Source organism: Balaenoptera borealis (genome assembly GCF_965194805.1).
Source record: "Balaenoptera borealis genome assembly, chromosome: 15".
In the NCBI taxonomy this organism is placed as follows: Eukaryota; Metazoa; Chordata; class Mammalia; order Artiodactyla; family Balaenopteridae; genus Balaenoptera; species Balaenoptera borealis.
Genome location: NC_138871.1, coordinates 71,569,335 through 71,595,631, shown reverse-complemented (window position 1 = coordinate 71,595,631; position 26,297 = coordinate 71,569,335). Strand labels below are relative to the sequence as shown.

At 37.4% G+C, this 26,297-nt stretch overlaps 1 protein-coding gene across 3 annotated transcripts in view; it reads left to right on the top strand.

The window, feature by feature from the left end:
* The window catches only part of RAB10 (RAB10, member RAS oncogene family), a 75,838-nt gene extending 66,694 nt beyond the window's left edge, over window positions 1-9,144 (top strand). For all 3 annotated transcript variants that reach the window (XM_082356916.1, XM_082356918.1, XM_082356917.1), the window contains 3 exons: window positions 1,582-1,671; window positions 2,025-2,126; window positions 6,664-9,144. In XM_082356916.1, the coding sequence (XP_082213042.1) occupies window positions 1,582-1,671; window positions 2,025-2,126; window positions 6,664-6,747 (276 nt within the window). In that variant the 3' untranslated portion in view covers window positions 6,748-9,144. The remainder of the gene's footprint in view (window positions 1-1,581; window positions 1,672-2,024; window positions 2,127-6,663) is intronic.
* The last annotated feature ends 17,153 nt before the right edge of the window (window positions 9,145-26,297 follow it).

Below are 26,297 nucleotides of genomic sequence, written 5' to 3'. Positions count from 1 at the left end.
CTTCCACCAAAAAATAAAACTATTAGAACTAATAAACAAGTTCAGTACGGTTGTAGGAAGCAAGATTAGTATACAAAAATCAGTTGTATTTATATACATTAGCAGCAAATAATCAAAAATTGAAATTAAGAATATAATTTTATTTATAATAGCATCAAAAAGAAAAAAATAAGAAAAATTTAACCAAAGAAGCACAAGCCTTTGAAAACCATAAAATGTTGTTAAAAGAAACTAAAGAATATCTAAATAATTGGAAAGACATCCCATGTCCATGAATTGGAAGATTCCATATTGTTAAAATGGCAGTACTACCCAAAGTGTTCTGCAGATGTAGTGAAATCCCTATCAAAATCCCAGCTGCTTCTTTTGGATAGGGGCGGGGGTTGACAGGCTGATTCTAAAATTCATATGGAAATTCAGGGTACCCAGAATAGCCAAACAGTCTTGAAATAGGCAGTGACGTTTAAGCTGAGACCTGAAGAGATGAGTAGAAGGTATCCAGATAAGGATGGGGCTGGTGGAAATAATATGATGGATTCAAATTTAAGACAAACCAAGTCTCATAAATTACTTTTGGTGTCCAGAGAACATAATTGTGTTGCTGCAGGGATATTTCAGAGAAAGGTGCATTGGGCCAAAGATAGACAATTTGAGATATTTTCCCCATCCCATGGGTTGCTTTTTCATTCTGCTGATAGTGATCTTTGACACACAGAAGTTTTTAATTTTGATGAAGTACAGTTTATCTGTTTTTTCTTTTTTGTTGCTTATGCTTTTGGTGTCATATCTGAGAAATCATTGCCAATTCCAAGGTCATAAAACTTTTTCCTTATGTTTTTTTCTAAGAGTTTAATAGATTTAGGTCTTCTATTTAGGTCTTTGATCCAATTTTGAGTATGGTGTTGTAAGTTAAAGATCCAGCTTCATTCTTTTGCATGTTGATATCTGGTATTCCCTACACCATTTGTTGAGAAGACTGTCTTTTCCCCCATTGGATGGTCTTGGCACTCTTGTTGAAAATCATTTGATGGTGTACACAAGAGTTTATTTCGGGTATCTCTATTCTGTTCTTCTTGTCCATGTCTGTCCTTATGCCAGGAGCACACTGTTTTGATTACTGTAGCTTTGTAGTAAGTTTTGAAATCAGGAAGTAAGTGTGAATCTTCCAACTTTGTACTTCTCTTCAAGATTGTTTTGGCTATTCAGGGTCCCTTGATATTCCACATGAATTTTAGAGATGGATTTTCCTATTTGTGCAGAAGATGTCATTAGGATTTCAGTGGAGCAACATTTGTTTTTAACTGATTTTTGTGCATGGACTCCCCTAGCAATGTGACTTTTTGAGACTCTAAGGGCTCTATAGAATTTTAAACTAAGGTTTCTTATAGGGTAATACACATTATCTAAAATCATGATCCAGCTTGGATTTAGACTATGTGTAAGAAATTACAGTTTCAGATCTTTTGCATATGTCCTCTCTTGTTGAGAATGTTTCTAGAAACTAGACAGCCTCCTATAAAGTCATTTTTATTAAGCCATAATTCATGGTAGTGTGTAAATTAAAATTTTATTTCATTTTAGCATGCCAATGAAGATGTGGAAAGAATGTTACTAGGAAACAAGTGTGATATGGATGATAAAAGAGTTGTACCTAAAGGAAAAGGAGAACAGGTAAAAAGCTCTGAATGAGACTAATATGCTGCCCTTTTCTTTGTGAAGATGGTGTTGCATTTGATTGTTTTTACATTAGTGGTAGTGGAGTGCACTTGAGCTATTCGCATCCTTTTAAAAATGCTATTGGAAATAGCTTATCATTTGAGTGAATTTTTGTTTGTTTGTTTGTTTGTTTTTTAAGGAGCTTGACCATTTGAGTCTTGACCCATTGAAATAATCTGTTCATTTTAGATAACCTAGTTGAGACTACTACCTTTAGAATAGTATTACTATTTCCTTTAGGATGCTAAAGTCATCAATTGGTAACCTATACTTGATAATTTTATGATGATATTTTGCTTCTATTTTAGATTGCAAGAGAGCATGGTATTAGATTTTTTGAGACTAGTGCAAAAGCAAATATAAACATCGAAAAGGCGTTCCTCACATTAGCTGAAGATATCCTTCGAAAGGTAAATTTCTTTTTTCTTTTTCTTCTCTTTTCTTTTTTCTTTTTTTTTTTTACTGCTAAGGTGTCTGGTGTCACATTTGAACATTTCATGTTTTCTAAAGTACTAGACTTACATACAGAAATTGGGTTTGGGTGGTATTGTTTCTAAACTTTTACCCATCACCAATATATAATCCTCCAAAGTAAAGAAAGGAGCTGGAAGGAACAGGCAGCCATCTAGAAATCTCTAGGATTTAGTCAGTGGTAACAGTTGATATTCTGAGCTCCAGTACTCAGTCTCTAGCCTAATTTCATGCTCCTTTTTCCAACTTTTTGTCTGGTCCATGGTGTTATGGTTCTTCTGTTTCATTTCTCTTATATATCCTTTGCATTCCCATAGATAAAAAATTTAAGATAAGAGGTGAATCTATGATGCAGTTATTGCTACAAAATCACTATTCTTCTATACAGTCATTTCTCAGACGTGCCAGTGAAGGGCATGTATATACTATATACTGAATAAATAGAGTAAGTCTGCCCCCAAATTTCATTTACCCAATCATTTCAACCTGTAAGGTTAAAAAAAAAAAAAAAAAAAAAAAAGCTGAAAATTGATCTCGGGGAATTTTACCTCGAGGTTAGTTTCTGGGTTTAATTTGTGAATCCCAAAATTTGCCAGTACAAGTAACATGTAGCAAAATTGGGAAATCTGATTTTCATATTTTTCCCTCAAATGACTAGATAAAATACACAGTTATGAATTAAGATTATGAGTCCTGAATTCTCTATTCAGTCTTAATGGTATATTTAAACGCAAATAAAATAGAGAAAATCTGACACAATCCTGAAGGAGAAGCAAGTATTGTATAAGAGAAAATTTAATTGCTTCTAGTAACCCTTCTGTTTTTATACTTGAGATATCAGTATTTTTCCCCCCAAAAAAACCCCTCAAATTTCATACACACACACACATATAAATCTAAGCTGTAATAGAGGTGGTATTATCAAGTGTAAATCTAATGAAATTTCTGAGGAACCAAGCAACTTAATTTTTTTGAGGGGAGAGCTATCTGTTTACTATAGTGTTCAAACTAGAAAAAACAGTTATCACTCATTAATGTTTAGAGTAACTACAAAAGTTGTGCCTGTCCACATCTGCCGACATCCTGCATATCATGTCTGATATCTATAATGTATTGATATATTGAGTAATAAAAAGCAAGTTAGGATATAACATGTGTGGTAAATGATCTTTTAAAAATTATATATGATACCAAAAACACATGTACACATACACACACACACATTTGGTTATGCTTAGCAAATAAGGATCTGGAAGGATATATACCAGACTCTAAGTAGTGAGTACTCTAGTGTGATGGTGGGAAGGGGAAGGGGATACAGGACAGAATCACTTTTACCTCATGTACAGTTTTGTTTTGAAATTTTAACTTGCTTCTTTTTAAAGTTATAAAAACAATTAAAAAAATATTTGTACACAACTGGATATAGGTAAAAACCCATTAGAATTCCTTGAGGAAATATATTTTTATTTTAAAATATTCCTGTAAGAAACAAAAATTAAAGTAGAACAGAAAAATACTAGGTAGACTACGAAAAAACATTTGTATTTTTAATTAAATGAAAGGAATAACAGATAGAAAAATACTTTAATTAGTGGAAAGTATAATATTTTGTATTTCTGAGATTGGTGGGTTACAGTGAAAAATTATTTCAATACTTATAGGAATTATCACAAAACTTACTGAAATACCCGTGTTCTCTGTGTTTTTTCTCTTTCTGGAAATTTGGTCTTCTCCATTGTTTCTGACTTCTTTCTGTATTATATCCCTTGATCTTCTTCCAGATCTTTGCATTTCAAAAAAATAGTGCTATATAGGCATATAATTTGTGTGTCAGTGAGGTAGATCTTCCTTATCATATTAAAGGTTAAAAGGTATGGATGCACCAATAAATAAAGATCTCAGTCTAGAGTCTTCCCCAGGTAGGCAGGCCCAATTGTGAGGCAGCATTTTTTTCCCCATACACATACATGCACTTTTCAGTGTGATAAAGTTATGAGTTAAAACATCAAATGTAAACTTGCTTTAAAAGATGTAAAATACAGTAGTGATTCCTGACTAGCAACCTTCTGTGCAGTGCTTTTTCTCGTGAGTTGATAAAAGAAAAAATAACTTTAGAATGAAAGCAATTTAAAACATTTAAAACTTAATTATTTGAATAGATAATTCATTCCCATGATTCAGACATTTAAAATAAAAAGAGTAAACATACAGAGAAGTTTCTCACTATATTCCCCCAACTCCTCATCCCTCCCCCATGGGTAACCAATAATTAATTTCTTAGTTACTAATATATGAGTAAATATGAATATATATACATTTTATTCCCATCCTTCCTCCGCCCCCCCCCCTTTTTTTTAAAAAAAAAAAAACAGGTAAGGCAACATGCTCTGCACTGCTTGGCACGTAATATAAGTAAAATAGTTCCATTTTTTAAATAACTGAGTGCTACTCCTTTGAGTATTATAATTAAACAGGTTTCCCAATGAGGGACATTTAGGTGATTTTCAGCCTTATTATCTCATAAATTGTGTTGTAGTGAATAATCTTTATATTATTTTACACATGTGCAAGTATATTTGAAGGACAGATTCCCAGAAGTGGCCAAAGAGCATATAGTACATTTATAATTCTGATACATGCTTGCCACCTTCTGCCTGAGGGCTGTACCCTTTTATACTCCTGCCAGCAGTATATGAGAATGTCTGTTTACTCAAACTCTTGGCCAACATAGTGAATTATAAGACTTTCAGATGTTTTCCAACCTGACAGGTAAAAAACACAGATTTAATTTGCAGCTCTCTTATGAATAAGATGAGCACTTTTAAAGATATGTTTAAGAAGCACCTTTGTGTTTCCCTTTTCTGTAAACTTTTTTGTTTGTTCTTTTGCCCACTTTTGCTATTTAGTTATTGGCCCTTTTTTTTGAGAGTCTGTTTCAAGGGTCTAAGTTAAATTGTGCAAGCACAGACTGTGAGTGATATGTAACTGAATAAATGTAGTGACCTCCCTGGCTATAAGCACCCATATATCTTTAACTGACCCACACCCAGGAGTCCCAGAGAAAGAGTACTGCCTATGCAACTTTTCTTGCTGTGGCCAGGTGCTGAGCTGCCTATTTCTCTTCTGTGCATTTTTCACAAAGACCTTTTTAATGCAAAACTTGCATCTTTAACATACAGTGAAAAGAAGAATTCCGTAAGGCAGTGAGAGTAGGTGGGTTAGCTCAAAGTGCAAGTAGAAATTTCACCTCAGTATGAATTCAGCAGGCCTCTCTTGGGCTATGTGAGTTTTAGAAATTATTTTAATTTTTTCCCCTTGAGCTACCTTAACTTTATATTGTTTCCATGAGAAAATAAGTTCCCACTTATATCCTAGCTTTTAAAATTCCATTCATGATGAACACTGTTACACACACAACAGCATGGATAAATCACACAGGATAAATTGCACAGGCTGATACTGAGTAAAAGGAAAAAGAAATCAGATACAAAAGAATACATAAAATATGGTTCCACGTATATGAAGGTCAAAAACAGAAAAAACTAATCTATGGTGGTAGAAATCAGAGTATTGGTTACCTTTAGGAGGGTAGTACTGACTGGAAAGGGACACAAGGGAGCCTTCTGGGGGCATATTATGTTCTATATTTTGATCTGGTGGTTTCACAGCATATATTAAAAATCCATCAAGCACAGTTAAGATTTGTATACTTTACTGTAGGTATGCTATCCCTAAAATAAATTCTGCTTTCATACATATAGGCTATCCACTTAAAATAGTATATTCTTCTGATTATACAAGTAATATTTAGGGTGTTGGGGGAATACAGGATTATACAAAGAGGAAAATAAAATAATTCATAAACCCACCACCTAAGGGTTACTACTATTAACATTTTGGTGTCTCTCATTTTGATTTTTTTCTGTATCCATTTTTAACATGAATAATACAACTTTGCATTCTGCCCCACCCTATTTCCTCCACTTAATGTTAGTGTATCATAGTAAAAATTGCCTTTTTAAAGCAATGCTATGGAAATACAAGCTCCAATCTCAAAAGGCAAGTAAAACTAAACAGAAAAGTGCTGTTTCACTACTCTGAAGTTAGACATGATCCATCATTGGTTTTATACATATGCTTGATGATGCTTTTTAAGTACTAAATACTCAGGGGTCAGGCCAGGAGATAACATACCTCTCTTCACAAGAGTTAGGGCAGAGAAGGTTGCAGAAGTTCTACAAAGGAAAGCCAGGAGGCCTCAAGACATTTCACAACTTTGAAGAAAAAGGCAAAATGAAGATCAAAAACAAAACTTCCATTTCTTTACTTTGCATGGGAGGGAAAACCTATCTCATGTGACTGTAATTGCACTGTGTTACTTAAATTAACATTTATGAGAATATTGCTGTTAAATCTTGATTTATCCATGGCAGTGTTTTTTCACGGGTTGCTTTCCTTGTGTGTTTGTTCCAGACCCCTGTAAAAGAGCCCAACAGTGAAAACGTAGATATCAGCAGTGGAGGAGGCGTGACAGGCTGGAAGAGCAAATGTTGCTGAACGCTCTCCTGCTCCATCAGTTACCATCCACCACCCTGTTTTCTCTTCCTGCTGCAAAATAAACCACTCTGTCCATTTTTAACTCTTCAACAGATATTTTTGTTCCTCATCTTTTAACTCCTAGTCCACCTGTTTTATTTGTTCTTTCATCTGTGACTGCTTGCTGACTTTATAATTTTCTTCAAACAAAAAAATGTATAGAAAAATCATGTCTGTGAGTTCATTTTTAAATGTACTTGCTCAGCTCACCACTGCATTTCAGTTGTATTATAGTCCAGTTCTTATCAACATTAAAACCTATAGCAATCATTTCAACTCTATTCTGCAAATTGTATAAGAATAAAAGTTAGAATTAACAATTTTATTTTGTACAACAGTGGAATTTTCTGTCATGGATAATGTGCTTGAGTCCCTATAATCTATAGACATGTGATAGCAAAAGAAACAAAAGCCAGGAAAACACTCATTTTCGCCTTGGATATGTAAATGGGGTTAATTTTGTCCTGTGCCTTATGTGGAAAGGAACTTCTTTGGTTTTTCCTTTTTTTGTTTTGGTGGAAGCATGTGCAGGAGACATATCATCGAAACATAAAGCATTAAAATGTTTGTGGTTTGCTTGGCTGTAATTTTCAAAGTAGTTAATTGAGGACAAAGGATAATGCAGAAATGATAGCTTTGGTTTGCGGCGTCTCATTTTAAGTGGCCTTGATATTTAAAACTATTCCTGCCACCGGTTCTTTTCCTTGGCCACTTTTTCCTTGTGTCTCTTCCTGCATGCTGCTTTATTTGCTTCTCCCCCACCACCCTGTGGTATGAGTTATTTAAAAATGAAAGGGGTAAACTAGCAGGTTTGTCAAGTTTAACATAAAGCACTGATTTAACTTGCTAAGTAAACTGAAAGATAAATTCTAACTGCCTGTTATCAAATGTCAGTTAACTGTGTCCTCCCCTCATTTTCTCTCTCCCCTAAAGCTTCTGTCCCAGATTCCTTCATTTGCTGTTCGACTTCATGTTCCTCTTCTCTTTCCCTCTTTGTTCCCTTCCTGTCTCTCCATTGAGTTTATGAAATGGAAGAGTTAATTGCATGCACTAGTGTTTGGAGGGTGTTGTGGTTTGTCTTTCTAATTAGGTGTATAGCCTATTCACTTTCCTAGAATAAACCTCTTAACCTAAATTTGAATAGTCTCCATTTTGGCAACTCCTCTAGCAGTTTGGTAGCCCAGTCAAGGTTGTTTCAAAAAGGTGGGAAGGAGGAGTGAAATTTATTAACATGTTTGCCAAATATATTGAGATTTGGCCTTTGAAGAACATTTTTTCAGTGTTAAGTTGTCTTTACCTTAAGATTTAGAAGTACATTAGAATATTATTAATTTTAAGTCCTATCTTCACATCCCTTTGGAAAACTTGTATTACCATGGATTTGGAAAAAGGACAACAGAGGCTTTTCATGTGAAGATAAGATACTCTAGCTCTCTCTCACCCTGTCATTTTTTCACTTCATTTTTCTAGTTTTGCTTCATTGCTTATCATTAGGATAGGGTAAGTTAAGTTTGCTATGCTGCTGGCATCCTAAGATGATACCTTTGTTGAAATAATTGTGAATAGCATGATTCATTTCTAGCAGAGGCTGAGTTTAGGACAGCAGCTTCCATTGAAAAGTCTTTTTGTGTCGTGGATAGCATTTTAATGACCTCTTGGCTCACATAAACAACATAGGGACGTATCTGCTATGAACATCCATGAATTTTCAGATAGTGCCCTAAAAGTGATTTTATATGCCTCACTGGTGGTTGTTGTTAGGTTTTTTCCCTCACTTGACTTTATCATTGTTTACTACTAGTAAAAGCAGCATTGCCAAATAATCCTTAATTTTCCATTAAAAATAATAATGAAATGATGTTAAGCTTCTCAAAAAGTTTTAGGTTAAACCTACTGTTGTTAGATTAATTTTAATGTGTTTGTTGCTTTCTTTTATTTGGAATGTGGCAGTAGCTTTTTTTATTTTTAACCCTCTTTAATCCTTATTCAGTTCAGTGACTTAAGGTTTGAGAGCTAAACACTGGGATTTTTGGGTAACAGACTGACAGTTTTGTTGTTTGCATACTTATAATTGGCATTGTACATAGAAAGGATATGGCTACCTTTTGTTAAATCTGCACTTTCTAAATATCAAAAAAAAGGGAAATGGAGTATAAATCAATTTTTGTATAACCTGTTTGAAACATGAGTTTTATTTGCTTAATAATAGGGCTTTGCCCCCTTTTCTGTAAGTCTCTTGGGATCCTGTGTAGAAGCCGTTCTCATTCAACACCAAACAGTTAAGTCCATTCTCTGGTACTAGCTACAAATTCGGTTTCATATTCTACTTAACAATTTAAATAAACTGAAATATTTCTAGATGGTCTACTTCTGTTCGTATAAAAACAAAACTTGATTTCCAACTGCGTGGCTTGGTTTTCATTTATTTATGGAGTTTAAGATGGAGGATTCCTTCTGGAAATAGTGCAGAATAGCAAACTGGGTATTAGAGGAGCAGAAATAGAATAACTTTTTCAACTAGGGAATGCTGGGAAGGCAATTTCAAGGGCTATCATTGGAAGAAACTGCATTTTAAACGCAGAGTCATCCTGGCATCAAGTGCACAACCATAGTCCCTCCCCAGCTAACACTTGCTAGAATGTGCCAGAGGCCAACTACAACTGAAGTCAGCTGATTACCCGGGGGCACCAAGGTAAGGCTGCCATGCTGGAGGATGAATCCTTGTTTTAGCAGCGACTGTCCTCTTATCTGAAAAATGTAAAGTGTTTCCTACTTTTTTTGTGAACCATAAAAAACAACTTTGGCTTTTTTTATATGTAGTATTGATGAAAGAAATGTTTGATCCTGTATTAAGGCCTTATTAGTCAATAAATAAAGATAAATATTTGTTGACAAGATTATCTCTGCTGAAAGGATATATAGAGGTTTTCTCATAGTGCAGTTTTTATAAGGATCACCTAGAGTGATGTTAATGCTTCCCTGTTCACTCCCATCAACACAGAATTTTGTGTCTCGGGTGGGGCCTATGATTTCTGCCTTTAAGATTGGTATAGGAAAAGAGACCATGGCCTCTGCCCTTACATCTATGATCTAGTTTAGAAAGCAGAAGGAATTGGTGATCAGGTAAACATATACAAGAGCCAAATAGTTGTGATCCAGATTTAAGTGCTGTATTAATAGAAGAGCAAGTTCAGCTGGTGAGAGTAGTTAGGGTGGTGTTTGAGAGAGGAGGGAGGGACATGAATTGGTCCTCAGATACGTGGATTGAATGGCTAGGGCTAAGGGGAGGTTAAGAAGAGACCACGAGCACATTAAGAACAAGCTTTGCTTGTGTGGCAGACTACAAGTCCAGCTGGACAATGTGATAGACAGTAGGAGTCCTGGTGAGCCCTGCAGAGTGTAGAGAGCAGTGTGTTTGAGGAAAGTGAGTCTGGGTGGGCTGGAAGAGGAGAAACAAGGGTTCTAGAGATCAGACAAGGTTGCTGAATTACTGCGATTTGAATAAGACCAGACTAAAATGATGGCAGAGGGCAGGCTTAATATACAGGGGAGTATGTGAAAGAGAAAGACTGTCTCTTGCCTACTAGGAAGCGGATTAGGTACTTGTGGCACTGTTCTTTGGGTTATGTCATCAACAGCCTGGTGTAGTACCATTTGTACAAAATGAACTGTCTCAGGGTTAAGTAATTTGCTTCAGGTTGCACTGCCAGTTGGTGCTAGAGTTGGATTTTGAAACCAAGCCAGTGCTCAGTCTATTTTCACCTTCTCCATATCACAGTTTCTCAGGATAAGGTCCTAAGGTTTGGTTATACTGATTATAATGGGGGTAATAAAACAAACATGTGCCAGAGCCAACAGAAAGATAGAATGCTCGAGTGTAACCTTAGCTTATCGAGTTAATGTAGCCATTTAGCCTAACCTTGGTACCTCGAACAAAGAACAATGCCCTTGAAAAGTACTTAGCTCAGTTTACTACATCTTTTCTTGAAACCTATATTACCCCTTACCATCTTGTTAATTTTGTTTCCTCCTACTTCAAACCATCTCTTGGCTAGAAGTAAATGATGATGAAGTTGCTTTTCACGATTCTCTTAATTGGCTTTCTGAGGCTATGTACTTTGAGGGGGACTTTTGTTACTTAATAATGGCCACAGCAGTGAATAATAGTAGTGAAGTAAGTCAAAATACAGGGGCGGGGGGAAAGGCAGCTGGGTATAAGTTCATGCCAACTTCCTAGGTGGATTTGAGATCAGTATGACTCCCTAAGATCAAGAGCCATGTATGGGATGTGAGTGCTCCAAGTCAAAGTGTTTTGCTGGGACGTCGAATTTAGGTCTGAAACTTCCAGCACCAAGATAAAAAGAGATGGTGTGTTCCTGTTGCATCTAGTCAACGGGAGAATAACAGCTGCTTAGGGAAAAATCTGTAGCAAAAAATTCAGGAACTTCTAACATTAATTGTCATTGAACTACAAAGTGAAAATGTCTCCAGTGCAAGTTCAGAGAAATCCAGACATTTTATGTATCTTCTGACAACACAACACTTTCTATGCTGAGGCCATGCCAAAAGAAAAAAAAGATCAAACCTCAGGTCAAACTTACCTAGATCCAACTACCAATTTTACAGGAAATCTAAGGACAGAGGAATGTATTAAACTACATCAGTCAACAAAATCGAGACTGGTAAATTTTACAGGATAATTGATCCAGTCTCTTCAACAATTAAGTTTCAATGGAGAGAGAGAGAGATTGTAAATTAACAAAAGATGGAAAGGAAAAGGGAAAACTAAACCTTAATGTGTTTAGGGAAGTACAGAAATAATATAAAGAATATTAAGGAAACGATTAAAAGTCAGGTAGGGGTATTCGTAGCCAGGAGGGAGGAGTTACACATTGTAGGGGGACATGAAGGGTTTTGGGGATAGCAAAATCCTATCTTATGACATGGATGTTGTTTACAAGGGTGTTTGCTTTATAGCAATACATTAATCTACACATTTGTCCTATATGGGTTTTAAAGTTTGTATTTAACCATAAAGGGTGCCGTGTGTGTGTGTGTTTAAATGATACCACAGTTTTCAGGACTGTAGAACCAGTCTGAGAGGCTATGCAGCCAAGACCAATGCTCAAAATCAAGCTTAGCAGAATTGGTCTGCTAAGGCGCTACAGTCCCTGCTGCTGAGCATCAGGCCCCAAGAATTGTCACTGAAATAGGGACTTCCCTGGTGTTCCCGTGGTTAAGACTCCACGCTCCCAATGCAGGGGGCCCGGGTTTGATCCCCAGTCAGGGAACTAGATCCCGCATGCCCCAACTAAAAGCCTGCATGCCGTAACTAAAAGATCCCTCGCAGCCAAATAAATAAATATTAAAAAAAAAAGAATTGTCACTGAAACAGTATAGCTGCCACCAATGCAAAATCTTTGCTAAGTCTATATAGTTCAGCCTCTCTTTCTTTGTTTTCAGTAGCTTTCGCTGCAAAGTCTGGGTTGGTCGGTGGAGCCCAAATTCCAGGCAAGTGAGGGAAAGGGAGTATCTCTTGTTTTCAGCTTCAAAAGTGGGGGTGGGCTCTGACTCTAAGGGTCAGGGATTCAGGTGCTGGGTGGACAAAATGAATGATAAATGCCCCTGGTGTCAGTGATGCTCAAACTTTACTGCACATTAGAATATCCGGGAAGTGCTTTTAAAAATACCAATGTTAAGGTTGCACCCCAGGCCAATTAACACAGGATCTCTAGGGTGAGACTGTTAGTGGTTTTCTTGTTTGACTTCCTGTGTGATTGTCATGTGCAGCCAAGTTCATGAACCAGTGCCTACGCTCTTGCTACTCAAAGTGTGGTCTTTAGGTCAGCCACACTGGAATCACCTGGGAGCTTATTAGAAATGCAAAATCTCAATGCCAGGCAAACACACACACACACACCATGGCTGTACTGAATTAGAATTGGATCTTGAAACAAGAGCCCTAGGTGATGCTTGTTATGCATATTCCAATTTGAGAAGGGCTGATGTACACTGTTCTTCCAAGGCCAGCCCAAGTCCCACCAGCAAGGATATTCCCTACTCCTGAGCAGGGAAGTGACCTTGCCCTTCTCCATCCATTCTGTAGCACTTTTGAGCTACATTTCCACTGGGCATGTATTGCAGACTTCCTTGGTTGTGGTTAATTGTCTTCTCTTGGCTCATCTCCTTACCAGACTATAAGCTCTGGTGGGCAGGGACCCCGTCTCATCTCCTTTGTGTCTTCACAGTACTTAGCGCACTGCCATCCAAGCGGCGGGAGCTCAGGATGTGTGATCAGTGAACCAGTGACGGCCTTCTCCATCTTTCTCCCGCTGCACTGGCCTCCTTTCATGCACTCACATTTGTATTCCAATTTAAAGGCAGCTTCAAATATAACCATAAAAGAACCTTAAAATTCAAGCCCAATCTATTTCTACAACTACCTCCAGACACAGGATAAGCTGGATGACTCCGTGGATCTCCGTTGCCTTGGAGGAGGTGGGCTAGGAAGCCCTCGGAGACTCAGTCCAATGTAAATATTCTCTGATTCTGTGGTTCCTCTCTGCCTGATTAACCAAGACTCAAAATACTCTTAACTCTTGGCGAGTTGGCAGGGATGGCTATGGAGAAATTATAAATTAAGTGGAGTCACTGAGCCGCCTTGTGACCATTCCTGGGAACTGCATTTCTTCATTGTGCACCGGAAACTTCAACAGAGCCCATCAGTCTGAGATCCGTCATCAAGAATTTGTGGTAAACACAGCCACACAAAATTGAATTCTCTCTCCCAACCTCCAGTAAGATGGGAGTAAAGGAATTTACAAAGTATAATCCTACAAAAACCAAATAAAAAAAGGCAAGAAACATCTGTAAGAATAAAACATTTTATTTATGCAAATATCGCCCTAGGTCTTTAAAAAGTGGGAGATGGAAAACAGCGCTAACTATTCTAGAGCAGAAGTTACAACCTAAGTGTTTTCAAAGGTGGATGCCAATAAAAAGTGAGTAGATTCACCCTGAATCCGAGTTCCAGAGTTTAGCGGTACTAGGGACAGTGGAGAAGATAAACATATGGTGATGGGTTAAAAATGAGGACGGGTAGAAAGTCTGTGTAAGAAATAATGGGATCCCCAGGTGTCCCTGCCCACCTCTTGCTGCCAGGAGTTGCTGCCACTCTTCCTGGAGGCTTATTATTTGCAGAAATGGAATGACAGAACCTCCAGACTTGAGGACACAGGGCATGGGGAAAGGTGGAGGTGAGTCAGAGGGTCGAACACCAGGAGTTCAGTGAATATCTGCATTGGGTTTTTTTTTTTAGTTTGTTTATTTATTTATTTATTTATTGGCTGCATTGGGTCTTTATTGCTGCATGTGTGCTTTCTCTAGTTGCGGCGAGCAGGAGCTATTCTTCATTGAGGTGCGCGGGCTCCTCACTGCAGTGGCTTCTCTTGTTGCGGAGCACGGGCTTGAGGCACGCAGGGGCTTTAGTAGTCGTGGCTTGCGGGCTCAGTAGTTGTGGCGCACGGGCTTAGTTGCTCCACGGCATGTGGGATCTTCCTGGACCAGGGCTCGAACCTGTGTCCCCTGCATTGGCAGGCGGATTCTTAACCACTGTGCCACCAGGGAAGTCCCAATATCTGCATCTTGAATGATGAGCTCCTCAGATTCCTTCCTTCCTGCTCCCCTCCCTTTCCCAGAATTCTGGCAGCCAGACACACATAGCCAGGCCAAAGATTTGGAATGTCCTCTCTGGAAAACCTGTCCCAAAAGAAAAGACTCACAAATACTGGAGGTTCACCAACTACAAGTTAGGCTCATTGCACATTATTCTATGTTGAAGGTCTCCAGTCATCAAGATAGATGAATATACATAAAGTTTCTAATCTACCTAGAATATATATATGAGATCATTTAAACACAGAAACATATAGACAAATTAATAAAAATCCACGTTCCTGACCCTCAGACTTAACAGATATTTGCATTCAATCAGATATTCAGTTCTTCACATTAACATAAATGAGAGAATAAAACAACAAACAAAAAACACAAAAAGGAAACAAAGGGGGAAAAAAATGCAGAAAATCAAATAAAAATCCCAAACTCACTTTCATTAATATTCTTGGATATGAGATGATATTGTATCCAAAAAGCAAGATTAGGATGTCATAAAAAGAGAAACAAAGAATGAGATAGAATTCTCTAAAATAAAAACTGTCAACTGAAATAAAAGATTCAAGAGAATTAGAAGATAAAAGTTAAGGAAATCTTCCTGAAAGTAAAACACACACAAAAAAGAGTGAGAAATGGAAAACAGGAGGAAATGATAAGAAATTTAGAAGGCCAATCTAAAGGCCAAAATTTGATTAGTTGGAGGTCTAGAGAAAGAAAATGGAGAGGAAAGCTGAAGGAAGGTGGTTATCGAAGAGAGAATATAAGAAAACTTCCTAGAATTGAGGGATTTTAGTCTCCAGATTGAAAAGGCCTAGCACAAAAAAAATTACCTGCACCCAGGAATGTCATCATGACATTTCAGAATTCCAAAGATAAATGATTTTAAAAAAAAAAAAGCAGAGAAAAAACAGGTCACATACAAAAGAATCAAGGACCTGAATGAGTTAAACGTTCCTAAAGTAATGCTGAGACCTTGAAAACAATTCTGAGTGAAAAGGATATTCTATGTAGAATTCTATACTCATTCAAATTACCTGTTAAATGTGAAATGATGTATTCAAATATGCAAAGAGGTAAATGTTTCCTTCCCTTACTCGCCTTCTCAGGAATCTATTGGAGGATATATTCTAGCAAAATGAAAAAGTACACCAGGAAAAAGGGAGACCTGAGATCCTGCAGGGCTGTGCCGCTGGCCTAGGAAGCAACCGATCTCGAGTGGACCCGGAGGACATGGTCTCCAGAAACGCAAGTGGGAGAAATAATATTGATAGGTGATGGATGTTACAGAGCTGATGGAGCATGTGAAAAGAGTGAGGAAAGGGACCAGGCTAGGGACCAGGCTCTCTGAGAGCAGGGAGAAAATCTGCCTGGTTTGCCACGGGATCTCCAGTGCCTAAGTGTTCCTGGCACACAGAAGGTGCCCAGTAAATCATGTTAAAGGAGTGAGTGAATGAACGCATAAACGAGAGTTGATCAAGCTTCACGTTTGTGCTTTGAGCCAGGCAATACAGCAGACACCTAGAAATACAGGATAAATGTAATTTTAAATGCATAGCAAAATTCTCAAGAAAGCAAGGATAACTGAGGGACAAACAGGTCACTTAGAAATCATATTGCAGGGCTTTAATTTACAGATGTCCAGAGATGCCACATGACAGGCTCAGGATCACACAGCTGACAGCAACTTAGTGGGCGGGGAGCCCAGGTGGCCATCCTCCCAATCCAGGCGGTTCCCACTTTATCCCTCCCGGCGCCTCTCCACTTACTTGAGAACTAGCGGAACCAAGTACAGGGGTTGTGGTGATATTTAAACCTCCACTGCTGGGCTGTGATAAATCCACACACTCAGTGAGATGTAGAAAGCAGGGGTGAAACAGCCCCTTGAGTTTCCCTTTTTAAACCGGTTACAATAATTAAAGAGAACAAAACTGAGTGGAGAATTCTGAAAGAAAATGCTTTCCAGAGAAGTGGTTCCAAACTATTTAGAATAGGGGAAATCTCTTTTAACGTTTCACACAAGAGTAGGGCAAACAACAACTTGAAGCATGCTGGAAGATCTCTAATACTTGCCAAAAAGAAAAGCACCCTCCCTTGATTCCCAACTCCACGTCCTCTCCAGCTCCCACCCATTTCTCTACTCCCTTTTATAGCAAAACTCCCTGAAGGGCTGTCTATATGCTTCTCTGCTCCTTCTCCTCTCTGCTCAATTAAATCAGGGCTGCATTCCCATCACCCCATCAGGAAAGCTCTTGTCGAGGTCAGAGCGGTGCTGAATCTGAGATGTTGACTCATTAATCTCACTCCTTCCTGAAACACCTCCTTCACTTGGATCCCAGGACACTGCTCTCTCCCTCCCTCACTTGCCCTCCTCAGTCTCAGAGCCGGTGTCTTCTTCATCTTCCTTTTTTTTAAAATGGAGTATAGTTTGTTTACAATGCTGTGTTAGTTTCAAGTGTACAGCAAAGTGAATCAGTTATACATATACATATATCCACTCTTTTTTAGATTCTTTTCCCATATAGGTCATTACAAAGTATTGAGTAGAGTTCCCTGTGCTAATCTGATTTCAGCTAATCCTGATTTAGGATACATACTCCATGAGGTATGTGTTATTGTCCGCATTTGGCAAGTGAATAAATACAAGCTCAGCAAATTATGTAAATTGTCAGAATCACACTAGCAGAAAGAAAAACTCAGGCCCATTCCCAGGTGGGTCTGACTCCCATACCTGGGCAGTTACCTTCCCTGGAAGTCCATGCCCTAATGGAGGGCCACTTTCACTCCTTGATATCTGTTGTAAAAATAGAGCAGTACTTTAGAAAATAATATGAGACATGTGTATACTATAATATCATCACTGAGTATGGGACTTGACCCTGCACCACATAGAAGTATATTATACACAACAGACTAGAGTTTACAAGTCCTTTTTTTAGAACTGATTAAATGTCTTTTATTAAAATTTAAATTCCCATAATATTGTAATAATAAGTGCTCACATAAAAAGCAAATAGAATAGACTCTGGTCATTTATAAAATAGCATTATATGAAACGAGTCTCAATAAATTTTAAAAGATTGAAATATTTAAAAGTATCTTCTCTGACCACAATGGAACGAAACTAGAAATCAATAATGGAAGAGAAACTGGAAATTTTACAAATATATGAAAATTAAACAACATACTGTTTTTTCAATGAAGGTATAATTGACATATAACATTATATTCATTTCAGGTGTACAAAATAATGATTCAATGTATGTATATATTGCAAAACAATCACTATGATAAGTCTAGTTAACACCCATCACCAGACATAGTTACAGATTTTCTTTTCCTTGTGATAAGAATTTTTAAGATCTACTCTCTTAGCAACTTTCAAACATACAGTACAGTGTTATTAACCACAGTCATGATGCTGTACATTACACCCCCGGACTTATTTCATAACTGGAAGTTTGTACCTTTTGACCATCTTCACTCATTTCAGTCCACCCCCCAGCCCTCTGCCTCTGGTAACCACCAATGTGTTCCCTGTATCTATGAGCTCGTTTTTTCATTTGTTTTTTTTTGTTTGTTTGTTTTAGATTCCACATATAAGTGAGATCATATGGTATTTTTCAATTAGCATAATACCCTCCATGTTGTTGAAAATGGCAGGATTTCCTTCTTTTTTTATGGTTGAATAATATGCCATTGTGTATGTATGTGTATATATGTCTATCATATATATATATATATTTCACATTTTCTTTGTCCATCGATGGACACTTCGGTTGTTTCCATGTCTTGACTATTGTAAATAATGTTGTAACGAACATGGGGGCATAGATATCTTTTCCAGTTAGTGTTTTTCTTTCTTTCAAATAAATACCCATATGTAGAATTGCTGAATCATATGGTAGTTCTATTTTAAATATTTTGAGGGACCTTCATACTGTTTTTCACAGTGACTGCACCAATTTAAATTCTCACCAACAGTGCCCAGGGGGTTCTCTTTTCTCCACATCCTCGCCAACACTTGTTATTTTTTATCTTTTTTACAACAGCAGTTCTAACAGGTGTGAGGTGATATCTCCCTGTGGTTTTGATTTGCATTTCCCTGATGATTAGTGATGTTGAACACGTTTTCATGTACCTGTTGGCCATTTGTATGTGTTCTTTGGAAAAATATATATTCAGATCCTCTGCCAATTTTTAAATTGGGTTGTTTGGGGTTTTCAGATATATGATTTGCAAATGTTTTTTCCCATTTGGTAGGTTGCATTTTCATTTTGTTGATGTACAGCATAGTGACTACAGTTAATAATACTGTATTGTATATTTGAAAGTTGCTAAGAGACTAGACTTTAAAAGTTTTCATCACAAGAAAAAAAATAGGTAACTATGTATGGTGATGGATGTTAATGATACTTATTGTGGTGATCATGTCATAGTGTATACAAATATTGAATCATTATGTTATACACCTGCAACTAATAATGTTATATGTCAATTATACCTCAGTAAAAAACAAAAACAAAACCCCAAAGCAATATGGTCTTGGCATAAAGACAGACATATAGACCAATGTAACAGGATAGAGAGCCCAGAAATAAACCCTCACATACATGGTCAAGAATCCAACTTCCCCAGAAGGCATTCCTACCAACTGTTCAGTCGCTATATGAGTGACTGAGTGGGAGCTCTCCCACAAGTTCTGGAAGCTTCTTTGCTTGACAGTAAGCCCAGGGCTCTCAGTTGCTGTCTTCCATACCTGATGCCTGGTTGGTGGCAAGAAGACTGGTGAAAACAGCAGCAAAGCAAGTGGTAAGGGTAAATGTGTGATCTATAATAAGTCAACTTGCCCCGTTATAAAAATATCAACCGTGTTGTGTTGCCATCTTCAAAACGTCAGATCTTAAGTCTAGAGAAGGAAGCTCACATCTTTCAGACCCATGAATATTATCCAGACTCTATTGCTCAGATGGGCAGAGCAGAGGTTTTAATTTTAATGAAGTCCAACCTACCAGTTTTTTCTTTCGTGGATCACGCTTTTGGTGTTGCATCTAAAAAGTTATCGCCCAACATAAGGTCACTTAGGTTTTCTCCTGTGTTATCTTCTATGAGTTCTATAGTGTTGTATTTTACATTTAGGTCTATGGGCTATTTTGAATTAATTTTTGTGAAGGGTGTAAGGTCTGGGTCTATATTCTCTCTCTCTCTCTTTTTTGCATGTGGATGTCCTGTTGTTCCAGCCCCATTTGCTGAAAAGACTATTCTTTCTTTTACCATTTAATTGCCTTTGCTCATTTGTCAAAGATCAGCTGACCATATTTGCCTGTGTCTATTTCTGGGCTCTCTATTCTCTTCCATTGATCTATTTGTCTTATTGCTCAGATTGGAATTTCAGTGGAATTATTGGACAATCTGTCTCAGCAGACAAAAGCAAAGCTGTCAGAGCCTCAGCTAATTCGTTGACTTGATTCACAGAGAAGACGTTGGACAATTTCTACAGTTTTGCTTGGTTATTTGCTGTCGCTTGGGCCCAGATGATACCAAGGCCATCTGAAATGTTTATTCAGGCAAGTGTGGTTCTGAATGGTATGAAAAACAAGTAGCACAAAATCTCTTTTTTAGAAAACAATTTGAATAAAGTCATTTTTAAAGGATTCTGAAGCTTCTCATGTCGTGAACATAAACACCACCATTTAAAAGCAAGAGATGAAAAGGCTAATGAAGCTTCAGTTTAAAAACATCTTAGTGATGGTGAAGCTTAATTAGAAGAAATTTTACAAAATGAAAAATATGGAATAATGAAAATAATGAAACATGTTGATTGTTACTTCTTTCCTAATATTATTTAAAATACTATTTAGAGTCAAAACGTTTTATTTGTTTTGGATAAACATGTATTATTTACTTGAAAAAAAAGTGTATCAACTAACAAAATACCCAACTTATAAGACGTGTAGTTTGATTTACTGTGTTCACTATTGACCAAAACTTAAAATTCTAACTTCCCGAAATAAATATTTCATGAGTTATTTAATTTTTGGAAGGAGCATTTCAGGAACAACCTATAGATAAGGATTGGGTTCCAATTCCTCTTTATCCCTATAACATTCTCTCCTTTTATGATAAAATATAAACATGCAAAAAAACACACCCCTTGAATAGGCTCCTTTCTACATTTTTTTGCCTAATGAACTACATTAGGTAAATTACAAAGGTCAACCAAACTGTGGTTCTTTCCTACTTCGCAGGATTCTAAGACACTTTATAGTTCACACCACAGAAATAAGAAAGAACATCTTCAATGAATTCTTCTTAATTGTAGAGAACTTATGAAAAGGAAATTAACACAATGTTATGTGATAACAAAATGAGGGCTGAAAGTCAACAAATTGAGCTCATTTTTAAAATGTCGGGCTTCCCTTGTGGTGCAGTGTTTAAGAATCTGCCTGCCAATGCAGGGGACACGAGTTCGAGCCTTAGTCCAGGAAGATCCCACATGCCGCAGAGCAACTAAGCCCGTGCGCCACAAGCACTGAGCCTGAGCTCTAGAGCCCGCGAGCCACAACTACTGAAGCCCATGTGCCTAGAGACCGTGCTCCACAACAAGAGAAGCCACCGCAATGAGAAGCCCGTGCACTGTAACGAAGAGTAGCCCCTGCTCGCCGCAACTAGAGAAAGCCCGCGCACAGCAACGAAGACCCAACGCAACCATAAATAAACAAACAAACAAACAAACAAATAAATAAGTAAATAAAAAGAAAAAAGTGAATGGCTTTAAAATAAATAAATAAAAAATAAAAATGTCCTTAGGAATGTCCCAGCCCTTTATAAGAACACACGATGACATGGGAATTCCCTGGTGGTCCAGTGGTTAGGACTCCACGCTTTCACTGTCGAGGGCACGGATTCGATCCCTGGTCAGGGAACTAAGATCCCACAAGCTGCGTGGCTCGACCCCAAAAAAAAGAACACACGGTGACAATATCCATATGGTGCTTCAAACATCAACAGGAAGACTTCCAGACTGTACTTTGGTCTATCCAGCCTGCTAGCAGAGGGGTAAGTGATTATGGTGTTCCAGCCGCAGAACTATGTAGCAAGTGGACAGAATCGTGGACATATTTCCCTCAGAGGACAACACAGACTTCTTAGTTGTTTTCAACTCTGAAAAGCCTCTATCACCTGGACTCTACAGATGGTGCTGCTGGGAGTACAGTCCCCAAATCACTAAAAGGAAGCAGTAGTCCTTGAAGAAATGGCTGATTCCAGAGCTGGGCAGGCAAAGGGCAGAATGACCCTGGAACATCCTATTGTTTCAGAAAGTAAGGAAAATTCCAAAGAATTATGGGTGCATGCCAATGGCACACAGGAACTAGCTGAAAGATGCTGCCTTTGGTCAAATATAGGACAGTTTGAGCATCAAAATAAAGAATTTAAAAGAATTCATGAATTGATAATAAATAAGGGGCTGAGGGCAAGCTCCTCTTTGTAGTGGAATGCCAACTAATACATGTTTAAGGAATGACAGAGTTAGAAAATCACCGTTTAGTAAACATCACAGTAATAATTGACCCAGGCAAGAATCAGCAATGGATGCTATCATTGGGTGCAAGTGTGCTGGGGAACAGGACGTTGAGAACAGTCACAAACATCTTCCCACCGATTCTCTGTTAATCACAAAGGGAAAAACGGTGCCTTTATAGTGCGGACACCTGGCAAACACAACCTGAACCAAGTGATCCAAGTTAGCATCACGAAAAGTGGGACAAACTGACATCACTTGCCTCCTGGTATGATGCCCTGAGTATTCCTGACAGTGATGCATCAGGCAAAACTGGTCATTCTACAGAACAAATGATCTATATTCTTCAAAATACCAATGTCTTAAAAGCAAAAAAAAAAAAAAAAAAAAAAAAAAAAGGCTGAGAAAATGTTCTAGCTTAGAGACACGGTAACTAAATACAGTGCATGATTCTAGATTAAATCTTGGGAAAAGATGCTATAAAGGACAATACTGGGATAAAAAATTGAATGTGGACTGAATATTATGTATCAATATTAAATTTCCTGAATTTAATAATTGAACTGTGGCTGTGTAAGAGAATGTCCTAGTTCTTAGGAAACACATACTGAAGTATTCATGGGCAAAGGAGCATGATGTCTTGAACTTGCTTTCAAATGGCTCAGAAAAGAAAAGAATAATACGTATTATATTGTGAATCGAGGTGAAAGATACATGGGAGTTTGTTATAATATTTTTACAACCTTTCTATAGGTCTAGCTCTTTTCAAAATAAAAAGTTTAATAGAAAAATAAGGTTGGGGCACTTCTGCTTCTGGTAATGGTTGAGTAAATCCTATAAAAGCAACCTCCACAGGGGGAAAAATTAAAAAAAGATAAACTCTGGACTTTATACAAAAAATCAGCTAAATAAAGCCCCTAGAGAGTGAACTATTTATTTACCAAATAAAAGTGAAACAATATCTCTAAAGGCTGAGAGAAAAAGAAAGTCAACCCAGAATTCTATATCCCATGAATACATCCTTCAGAAAAAAGGGAAAATAGACATTCTCAGATAAAAGAGGAAAAAAAAAGAGAGAATTCATTGCCAGCAGATCTGCAGTACAATAAATGCTGAAGGAACTCCTACACGCTGAAGGTGTAGGATACCAGATGGAAACTTGGGTCCTCAGAGAGGAATAAAGAGCATCAGTAAGTAAATATGTGGGTAAATATAAAGGTCTGTTTTTTCTTCTTCGTTTCATTATAATATGTATGACTCTTTACACCTAAAAATGACAACATTGTCTTGTGGGGTTAATGAAATACATGTAAATGTGTGTACATACATACAATGTATACATACAGTGCTATGTATATTGGAGAAGGGATAAATGGATCTATATGTTACAAGTTTTCTATATTTAATATACTGCTAACTCTATATAGACTGTGAAAGTTTAAGAATGAATAATGTAATCCCTGGAACAACCACCAAAAAAAAAACAAAAGTGGAAAGAAGTATAGCTAAAAAGCCAATAGAAAAAAATGAAATAGACTTCTTTAAGAGGCAAGGAAGGAAGAACCAGAGGAACAAAAAATAGAGGAGATGAACAGAAAACAATAAAATAGTAGGTAAGAAAGGAACTTCTCAACCTGATAAAGGTCATCTACAAAAAACCTACAACTAACACCGTCCTCAATAGTGAAAGGCCAAAGACTTTCCTTCTAAGATCAGAGACAAGGCAAAGATGTCCACTTCCACTTCTCCTATTCAACATAGGACTGGAGGTCCTAGCCAATGCAGTTAGACGCAAAATAAAAGGCCTACAGATTGGACAGGATCAAATAAAGCTGTCTTTATTTGTAGACAACATGATCTTGTACACAGAAAATCCCAAGGACTCTACGAAACAGCTATAAAAACTAATAGATGAATTTAAGAACAGAATAGAATATGCAGTTGATTTTTATATATTGACCTTCAACCTTATTAAATTCATCTGTTTCATTGCAAAATGGGTTTATTCAGGAATTGGCAAGAATTGCAATTTGGGGGACTTCCCTGGTGGTGCAGCAGTTAAGAATCTGCCTGCCATTGCAGGGGACATGGGTTCGATCCCTGGTCTGGGAAGATCCCACATGCTGCAGAGCAACTAAGCCCGTGCGCCACAACGACTGAGCCTGTGCTCTAGAGCCAGAGAGCCACAACTACTGAAGCCCGCGCGCCTAGAGCCCATGCTCTGCAACAAGAGCAGCCACTGCAATGAGAAGCCTGCACACCGCAGTGAAGAATAGTCCCCGCTCGCGGCAACGAAAGAAAGCCCATGCGCGGCAATGAAGACCCAACACAGCCAAAAATAAAATAAATAAATAAATAAATTTATAAAAGAAAAAAAAGAATTGCAATTTGGGACATGCAATCTACAGGGAACCACAGGCAAGTCTGGAGAACAAAGGAGAGAAAACTCTTTTATAGAGGAGAAGGGGGAGTTGGGAGGAGCTATTATAAATAAAGAGTCCATTGGAGGAAACTGGGAATTCAGAGTATAGTGGCTTTTCATTAGCTGAGTTGTGACAGTCTCTCAATGGCTAGGCTATTTCCTGGCAGGGAGAAATTCTTCCTGCTGCTAGGTAGTAAAGTGGTAACCTTCTTCCCATTAGAGATACAAAGGTACAGTCTCTTCCTGCTGGGTCTGCAGTTGACAGTGGAATGGTAGGGCGTGAGAGTTTACCCCTCTGGCCTCCCGACTCCATTTTAAATGAGGTTTCTGTTTATTAACTTTCATAGCACAATTTTTAATGAGTGTGTAGTACTCCATGTTATATTTGCCTTAGAAATGCCTAATGAAAGTACAGCTTCCCTCAGCTTCCCAGTCCAGAGATGAGATGAGATACAAGTAATAAAATTTATGACTACCATTTATTAAAATGTGTATCTGAAACTGTGCCAAGTGCTTTATGTACATCTTACATGAAGTGGGTACTATTTTTATCCCCATTTAACAATGAGAGACAATGGTGTACTGGTAAATGTTTTATAACCACTCTCTAGGCAAAAAAAACCCCTGATTCATAGCATTTGCCAATTTCCATGGTGTAAATAATCCCACTATGGCCAATTTCAAGCTATCAACATGACATTACCAAACACAGAGTTGGGAAGAGATGAACAGTAGCACACCATTATATAGTTTTGCCACCATACAGAAACAATAGACAAAAATAACCTTTAGAGCATAGAAAATAGTAAAATGTAATAAAATGAGGAAGTAATGAGTTTTAATTATTTATTATGGTTGTTTAATATAAGTTGTTTATTTGTAACTTTTAATAATTTAATTTTTGATAATAGCTGTGTTTAATAACCCACTTGTGAAATTCCTGAAATTTTGACAGTTGGCTCTTGCCACCACTGAAAAGAGATTAAGTCACTTGTACCGCCATTGGACTTCAAACGTCATCCTCTCAGCTCTAGGACCATTTTGCCTTATCTGTTGATGCCTGCTGTAAGCCAGATACATATTAGTCCCTGTGGAGAATCACATGTGAATAGATAAAATGCAGGAGGTGTATTTAATAGTACAACGCAATACATTCTATGGAGTGGTGTGGTGTGCACACTGAGAAAAATGAGTCAGTCCTATCTTGGGAAATTAGGTGTTTTTAAAGGGAAGGTGACACTTAGGCAACTATCAACAATGGCTGCTGACATCACGAAATAGAGACAACCTGACACTGTGTGCCTCCTGACAGAAGGACCACCACCTCCTATAACATAGTAATGCCAAGAAAGCAAAACTCAAACCATCTGAATTTGATTTACTACCTACAGTCTACTACCAATTTAGAGAAAATCAAAAGACAAAGTAACAAATGAAATTACCCTACAGGGACTGAATCAACAAAATCTAGACTGTGAGAAACACTACAGGACAAATAGTCCAATTTCTTCTACAAAAAAATTGCAAGGAAAAAATGTATGGATCTTACTGGGAACTTGATTTAAATAAATTGTAAATAAATTCTCCAACAAGACAGTTGGGAAAATACGAACACTGACTACATATATTTTATGATACTAAGAAAATATTGTTAGTTTGTTAGTTGTGTAATATCACTGCAGTTAAATTTTGTAAAAAAAAAAAAAAGTTTCCTATCTTTAGAGATACATATTGAAATATTTATAGAGGAAATGATATCTAAGAGCTTTTCAAAGTTCTATGAGGACATGTATGCTCAATTGATCTTTAACAAGGGTGCCAAGACAATTAAATGGGAGAAAGAATAACCTTTTCAACAAATGGCATTGGGACACCTGGATATCCATATGCAAAAGA